Genomic DNA, 7,270 nt, shown 5'->3' with positions numbered 1-7,270 from the left:
GATACTTTTATTTAACCAAACAAGAAGTATTTATTAAAATCAGTTTTAAATGAAAATAGTTCAATTTTAGAAAAATATAATATATTAGAATTGGATGATCAAGAGAATAGCCCAAATGTAAATAATAAAAGAAAAGATACAGAAAATAATAACAATAATAATAATAACAACAACAACAATAAAAAATTAAAAATAACATCACTTGTTAATATACCAGAGGAGATTTACCCAGGATCAACACTTAACTCAATTAATAGAAAATTAAAAATATTCAAAACAAAATCAATTTTATCAGATCAAGAATTTCAAAGTATAAATATTGATAAAGATAGATTTGCTATTGATTATGATATATATAAACCATCACCACATTTCAAAAAGACTGATCCGGGCTTACCCGATTTTTATTTATCAATTTCTAAATTTGGTTTGGCAGTACCCTCAATGAACGACATATCAAGATTGAATTCAATTAATGTAATAAACAACACAAATATACCAATTCAATTTTGTGTGGTAAACCAAAAAGATATTTCATTCATTGAATTTAAAGAAAATTTAGTGTTAACAAATGCATTCTTTTAAATAAATCCTATTTAATTTTTTTTATAATTATAACTATAAAAAAAAAAAAAAATACTCTTTAAGGATATTTTATTTAAAATAAAAAACTTATATTAAATAAGTATACATAAATATTATTTTTATTTTTTTAAATTTTTTATTTTTTAATTTATTTAAATTTTATTTTTTTTTTTTTAAATTTTTTTTTTTATTTTTTTTTTTTTTATATTAATAATACAAAGAAAATAAAATATCAAAACTAAGATTATTATTTATTCTTTTTTTTTTACACAAATAATAACAGTTTTTTTTTATTTTTAATTTTTTTTTTTATAAAACTATAATTTATATTTAATTTGTTCATATAGCATAGCGTGAAGTTATAAGACATGTCTTATTTTTCAAATTCAGGTAATTCACCAAGAAGTAAAAATAATAGCCCTACAACAACTACAACGACCACTACTACCACCACAACAGATACTATTCCAGACTCACCAACAATAGAGTCTCAATCATCATCATCATCATCAACAGTGGATACAACTCAAAACAGTAATAATATAAATAAACCAGCACAAACCCCACCTCCACCACAAAATTCAGCATTTGAATGTAACATATGTTTTGACGAAGTATCCGAACCAGTTGTAACTCAGTGTGGCCATTTGTTTTGGTAAATATAGTCTTTACATTTACAATAAATCTATCTTTAAATAAACTAATTCTCTTTCTATTTTGTATAGTTGGTCATGTATTTTCCAATGGCTCCAACGTAATGCAAACCAACAATGTCCAGTTTGTAAAAGTCCAGTTTCAGAAAGTAAGGTTATTCCTATTTATGGTCGTGGTGGATCAAATGAGGATCCAAGAAAGAAAACAACAAATATACCACAAAGACCCCCAGGTAGACCAGAGCAACCAAGACAAAGAAATAGAGATAATAGTGGATTTAATGATTTCTTTTCTCCATTTGGTATGAGCAGTGGAGTTGGACAGGGTGGCGGAGGAGGTACTTCATTTTCAGCAGGATTTGGATTATTCCCTGGGTTATTTGGTGTGCATTTTTATAGCAACGGTAATAATGGCAATGTAAATAATAGCGGAACAAATAGTAATAATAATGGGAATAACCAGAGAAATGTAGGTTTTATTTATTTTTCTTTTTAAAAAAAATATATAATTTTACTAACACCAATATTTTATAGAATTTATCAAACGAAGACTCAATATTTATTTCAAGATTAATGTTTGCGCTTGGTCTTTTATTATTATTTTTTATATTATTTAGTTAGAAAAAAGGATATGTCAAAAAAAAAAAATACAAGATAAAAAAAAAAACAAAAAAAAAAAAGAAAAAATTAATACATTTTCTTTTTATCAATAAAGAACGATTAGAAACCAATAGAATTTTTTTTAGAATACAAAATATAGCTTTATTTAAATTTCTCCTTCTTCAACTTCATCATCTTCATTATCATCTTTCATTTGGGAGTATTCTTTTTCATCTTCATAGTTGATTTGTGGACTCTTTTTGTCATCTTTCCTTAAATCTTCATCGCTGTAAATGGCACCATCTTCTTCGTAGTTATTGTTTTTATGATCTCCTCTTTTATTACAGTCTCCATAGCTATAATCAAAATACCCCCTTCTGTTGTTACCCTTATAGTCATCATTTCTTTTGTTATAATATTTATTGTTTCTATCACCACTGTTATTCTAAATTAAAAAAAAAAACATTAGAATTATAAAAAAAAAAAAAAAAAAAAAAAAAAAAAATTGCCATACATTATTCTTATAGCTATTATTTACTTTGTTATAATAATAATTATTATTGCTACTATTATTATTATAATTATCGTTATCATTGTTATTTTTATTACTATTATTAAATCTATCATGCCTCCAAACTAAACCTTGATCCAAATCACTTTTGCCTCTTTTATTAAAATTTAATTTATTTGGTTTATTGTTATTATGAAATCTATTAAAATTCGTCTTTTCGACCCTTCCTCTATATCTATCATTTTCATTCGACCTTTTATCTCTATAATTTCTATCATCTCTTTCAACATATGGCGCTCTGTCACTATTTGTGTGATTTTCTCTCGGATTAAATTTTGACCGATTATTGTAGGTATTTCTTTCTTTTTTGTCGTCCGATTCTTTTTCATATTTATCTGATATCATTTTTTGGAAAAATTATATTATAATGTATTTGTATATTTAAATTTAATTTACAAAATTTAAAATAAAAAAAACAAAAAAATAAAAAAAAAATTAAAAAAATTAAAAAAAAAACTTTAAAAAATAGAGAGGTCATAGATTATGAATATAAAAATGGTTATTTATTTTTTTTATATTTTAAAGTTGTTTTAATATACATTTTATTTTATTTATTAATTTGATAATGTTGGTGATAGAGCTGTTTTTGAAACTGAGGGAATTGTTAAAATTACATCTAAATATTGGTGATTGAATGATAATTCATGCAATGTTAGAAAATCATCATCGGTTTTTTTATTTGAATAAATTGTTCCAATTGGTTTAATTTGAAAAATTCCTTTTTGGTCTGGGAATATAAATGCAAATTCAAATTTTGAATCTTTATTTCTTGCTTCTTCAAATGATTCTTTAATTAAATTTGAAATTTCTTTTAAAGTTGCATTTCTCCTGTTTTTGGAAAATATAAAAAATTAATTCAATTTTTGCAGAGAATAATAAATCAAAAATAAATAATACAAACCATGTATATAATTGAATTTCATCATTTTCTGGAACCTTACTTCTTCCAGAAAATTCATTTACATTATGGAATGAACCTCCTTTTGTAACGAAAACACGTAATAAGAAAGGACACGTAGTTTCTCTATTTACATAAAATGTACCATGACCTGTATTGAATCCTTTCATTAAATAGATATGAATAAAAAAAATTTAATTAATTTAAAAATAATAAAAAAAATAAAAAATATAAAAGGAATTAAAAAAAATAAAAAAAAATTAAAAAAAAAAAAATTAAAAAAAAAATATTTTATTTTATTTTTTTTTAAATTCACAATTACTTTTTTTATTTTTTCACTTAACTTCAAACACACCCATACACATATAATAAACATATATATATTATAAAATGTTAAAAACTTTAACTTTTGTAACCAAATCAGCACCATTAATGGTTGGTAGACGTTCATTTACCACCAATGTTACCAAAGATACATTCGAATCTGTTGTTTTAAAATCACCAAAACCAACCGTTGTCGATTTTTATGCAGAGTGGGTATCAGTGAAATAGTCTATATCAATATCTTTATTTTCATATTAACATAATTTTAAATATAAAATAAAATATTAGTTGGTGTCCACCATGCAGAGCATTAGAAGGACCATTAAAAAAAACAGTCGAGGAAAATGGTAAAATTAATTTAGTTAAAGTTAATATCGATCAAGAACCAAATTTAGCTGAAAGATATAATGTTTCAAGTATCCCACATGTTATTGGTTTTCAAGATGGTGTACCAGTTTTCCAATTCACTGGTGCTATCCCACCAAAACATATCGAAAAATATTTAGAACAATTTAGAAATTAAGAAATAAAAACTAAAAATAAATAAATAAATAAATAAATAAATAAATAATAATAATAACAATTATAATAAAATAAAATAAATTAGGAAACATTTAGTTTGTATATTTTTGAAAAATATATCTTGTATTATTTTTGACAATTTATTATCTACAATTATAAATAGATAGAAAAATTAAAAACAATAATTTGTGAAAAGAATTATTTTATAAGTGTGTGAATGTGTGGTAAACATACATTTAAATAAATTTTATTTTTTAAAATTAATTTTTTCTTTTTTTTTTTTTTTATATTTGTATTTTAATAATTTTTATAAAACCATCATATATAATAAACCATAATATTATTAACAGCTAATTAATTTAAATAACACTTCATTCTACTTTATAAATATAAATAGCTATGTTTAAATATAATAAATTCTTTAATAATCAAAATACCTCAGGTTTCCTTCGATCAATTAAAAACAATAAAAAAAGAGGAAATAAAGTAAATAAGCAAGTAAACAATTCAAGCAATATTAATAACAAGTATGATTTGATGAGGGTCATTGATAATTCAGAGGTACCTGTAGTAGTAGAATTTCAACCATCATGGGATCTACCAATAAAAAGATATAACCCTCATTTAGAAAATGTAGTAAAAAATCATAAAGGAAATTTAACCTTAGTCAAACTTGATATTGACCGTGACTATGATATTGTAAAAAGATTTAAAGTTTTAGGTATGGAATAAAAAATAATAAACTTTAAAATTATATTAAAAGCCTTTTAACTCTATATTTTTTTAATATATAGAATTCCCAACTATATTAGGAATCTCAAAAGGAAATATAAACTCTGAATTAAAAGGAAAGAACTTATCAAATAAAGATATTCAAGAATTTTTAAATAAATTAGAAGACTCACACTATAAATAAATGTTTAAGAAATAATAAATCAATCAATTAAAACCATTTTTTTTTTTTTTAAATAAAACAAAAAACTTTAAAAAAAAAATTACATTTTTTTTTGTTACTTTTTAAATTTATTTTTAATTTATTTTTTTTAATTTACCCCCGTATTAGTAATTTAATTTTTTAATTTTTAATTTTTTTTTTTTTCAATTTATTTGTTTTATATCATTTATTTGTTTATTTTTATAACTCAAATAATTTTTGTATATTTTCACTAATAATTAATAAAAATGCAACAAATAAGACATTATGTTACAAAAGTTTCAAAAAATACCCTGTATAACTCCATTAAATCTAATAAAAAACCAATTTTAGTTAATTTTGTTATAGGGTATGTGTTTTGATATTATTTATTCATCTAAAACTATAAAATAATACTAATGAGGATTTTTTATTTTTTTTTTAAAGATCTGATAAAAAATGCCAAACTTTAGAAAATATGATCGATAATGAAGTAAATAATAATTTTGTGGATATTGTTTCATGCGATATAAATTACAACCATTTATTAATAAAAAAATATAATATAAAGAAAATTCCCTCAACATATGGATTTTCATTGGGTAAACTAATGAGAGTTTCCCAAAATCCAAATAATTTAAAAAACTATATGGATCTTGTTTCAAAAATTCAATACGATCATGTCTATAACATATTAAATAATAATATGAAAAATAATATTCATAACAATAATAATAATAATTTAAATTATAATAATAATCCACAAACTAATAATATCAATTTAAACGCTTTAAATAGTATTGACGATAAAAACTCTGTCTCCCATTTCAGTAATGGAATTTATTTTATTACCACTCAATAAAATTAACTTTCAATCTTTTTCATTTTTAAACCATTAAATAAAATCAATAAAAAAAAAATTAATCTTTAAATAATTTTTTATTAAATTCATAACTTCCCCTTCAATTAATAGTTATCTTCTTTTAAATTCTGGTATAGTTTATTTATATTATATTAAAATTTTTATCTATTTATATTTTAAAGAACTTAATTATTTTGTTTAATTTAACCAAAATGGAAAAAAAGAACAGAATAGAATTTTTATTGAATTACAACCATAATATAAATAATAACTTATTTTTAAACCCCAATTTTATTCATAATACAAACAATAAAAATATTAATTATAATTTTTATAATGAAAATAACTATTACCCTACCTATGAAATAAAAGAGAATTATTTATCAATTCCAAATCATAATCAAACATTTGATATGTATATAAGCAATTCACCTCATCCATTGGTGGAATCTAAAAAAAGAGGTCGACCTAAAAAAATAAGGTATATTATTTATTATATTAATATAATTTTTAAAAAGATAAAATATTAAAATTATAAATTTTAAAATTAAAAATAGACCCAATGAATGCTTTATTTGCAAATCAAAAAGCACCTCTGAATGGAGAACTATTATTGGACCCAATTCTCAAAAAGAATATGTTTGTAATGCTTGTGGTTTAAGAGAAAGAAAACTAAATCCAAATAAAAAAAAACCCAATACTATTGATCAAACTTTATAAAATATTTCTTTTTAAAAAAGTGTTTGTTTGTCAAAAACTTAGATCAACCAATTTACTGGGTATGAGGGCAATTTGTTCCAATATTCTAAATTTTCAAGTTAAAAAGTTGTAATTACTTTAAAATGATTTAATATTTTTTTATTAAACCCATTAAATAAAATTTATATTTAATCATTTAAAATGTTTTTTTTTAAAAGTTCTATTATAATGAGAATATAAATGGATGTGGTTTTTATTTATGATATTTAAAACTACTTAATTTAGTTTTAAATATGATAAAAATAAATGGTTTTTTGTTATTTTTTAATCAAATTAATTCCTTATGAAATTTTATTTTAATCATTATATTTAAATTTAATTATTTTAAAGAAATGATTTAAATTAAAAATAGTTCAAATAAAAAATTAAGAAAAGAAAAGAGGTAAAAAGAAATTGAAAGAAAAGATAATTATTTTTTTATTTTAAAATTATCATATTTTATTTTTTTATTTTATTTAATTAAATTCTGAATCAATATACCTATTTTCTTCTTAATGGGTTTGAAATAATGCCAGTGTTTGGGTGGACAATCAAAATCAGAATGAAGTCCAGTCCCTCTTGAAATATTACTTTACATTATGTA

At 21.2% G+C, this 7,270-nt stretch overlaps 8 protein-coding genes across 8 annotated transcripts; 6 read left to right on the top strand and 2 right to left on the bottom strand.

The window, feature by feature from the left end:
* Positions 1-24: 24 nt before the first annotated feature.
* Positions 25-585, top strand: DICPUDRAFT_157006 (uncharacterized protein; the record flags this gene model as incomplete). Its single annotated transcript, XM_003292257.1, has 1 exon — positions 25-585. A coding segment is annotated over one exon (561 nt), but the record flags the coding sequence as incomplete, so codon positions are not given.
* Positions 586-953: 368 nt separating this feature from the next.
* Positions 954-1,989, top strand: DICPUDRAFT_99293 (uncharacterized protein; the record flags this gene model as incomplete). Its single annotated transcript, XM_003292256.1, has 3 exons — positions 954-1,240; positions 1,311-1,707; positions 1,773-1,989. 3 exons carry the CDS (start codon positions 954-956, stop codon positions 1,857-1,859), a joined length of 771 nt encoding a protein of 256 aa, XP_003292304.1. The 3' UTR covers positions 1,860-1,989.
* A 15-nt stretch (positions 1,990-2,004) lies between these two features.
* Positions 2,005-2,754, bottom strand: DICPUDRAFT_157004 (uncharacterized protein; the record flags this gene model as incomplete). Its single annotated transcript, XM_003292247.1, has 2 exons — positions 2,005-2,283; positions 2,353-2,754. The coding sequence occupies 2 exons, from the start codon at positions 2,752-2,754 to the stop codon at positions 2,005-2,007; spliced, it is 681 nt and encodes a 226-aa protein (XP_003292295.1).
* A 209-nt stretch (positions 2,755-2,963) lies between these two features.
* On the bottom strand, positions 2,964-3,477 carry DICPUDRAFT_40315 (uncharacterized protein; the record flags this gene model as incomplete). The annotated part of the gene is made up of 2 exons (XM_003292246.1): positions 2,964-3,237; positions 3,311-3,477. 2 exons carry the CDS (start codon positions 3,475-3,477, stop codon positions 2,964-2,966), a joined length of 441 nt encoding a protein of 146 aa, XP_003292294.1.
* Positions 3,478-3,772: 295 nt separating this feature from the next.
* DICPUDRAFT_50334 (uncharacterized protein) lies at positions 3,773-4,243 on the top strand (the record flags this gene model as incomplete). Its single annotated transcript, XM_003292255.1, has 2 exons — positions 3,773-3,840; positions 3,920-4,243. Coding segments are annotated over 2 exons (303 nt in total), but the record flags the coding sequence as incomplete, so codon positions are not given.
* Positions 4,244-4,552: 309 nt separating this feature from the next.
* On the top strand, positions 4,553-5,069 carry DICPUDRAFT_157001 (uncharacterized protein; the record flags this gene model as incomplete). Its single annotated transcript, XM_003292254.1, has 2 exons — positions 4,553-4,874; positions 4,948-5,069. The coding sequence occupies 2 exons, from the start codon at positions 4,553-4,555 to the stop codon at positions 5,067-5,069; spliced, it is 444 nt and encodes a 147-aa protein (XP_003292302.1).
* Positions 5,070-5,335: 266 nt separating this feature from the next.
* Positions 5,336-5,928, top strand: DICPUDRAFT_82916 (uncharacterized protein; the record flags this gene model as incomplete). The annotated part of the gene is made up of 2 exons (XM_003292253.1): positions 5,336-5,436; positions 5,514-5,928. The coding sequence occupies 2 exons, from the start codon at positions 5,336-5,338 to the stop codon at positions 5,926-5,928; spliced, it is 516 nt and encodes a 171-aa protein (XP_003292301.1).
* A 212-nt stretch (positions 5,929-6,140) lies between these two features.
* Positions 6,141-6,648, top strand: DICPUDRAFT_82915 (uncharacterized protein; the record flags this gene model as incomplete). The annotated part of the gene is made up of 2 exons (XM_003292252.1): positions 6,141-6,409; positions 6,486-6,648. The coding sequence occupies 2 exons, from the start codon at positions 6,141-6,143 to the stop codon at positions 6,646-6,648; spliced, it is 432 nt and encodes a 143-aa protein (XP_003292300.1).
* Between the last annotated feature and the right edge of the window lie 622 nt (positions 6,649-7,270).

This window comes from Dictyostelium purpureum (assembly GCF_000190715.1).
Source record: "Dictyostelium purpureum unplaced genomic scaffold DICPUscaffold_332, whole genome shotgun sequence".
Taxonomy (NCBI): Eukaryota; Evosea; class Eumycetozoa; order Dictyosteliales; family Dictyosteliaceae; genus Dictyostelium; species Dictyostelium purpureum.
Note: the sequence above shows the minus strand (reverse complement) of the source record. Positions and strands in the feature narration are given on the sequence as shown.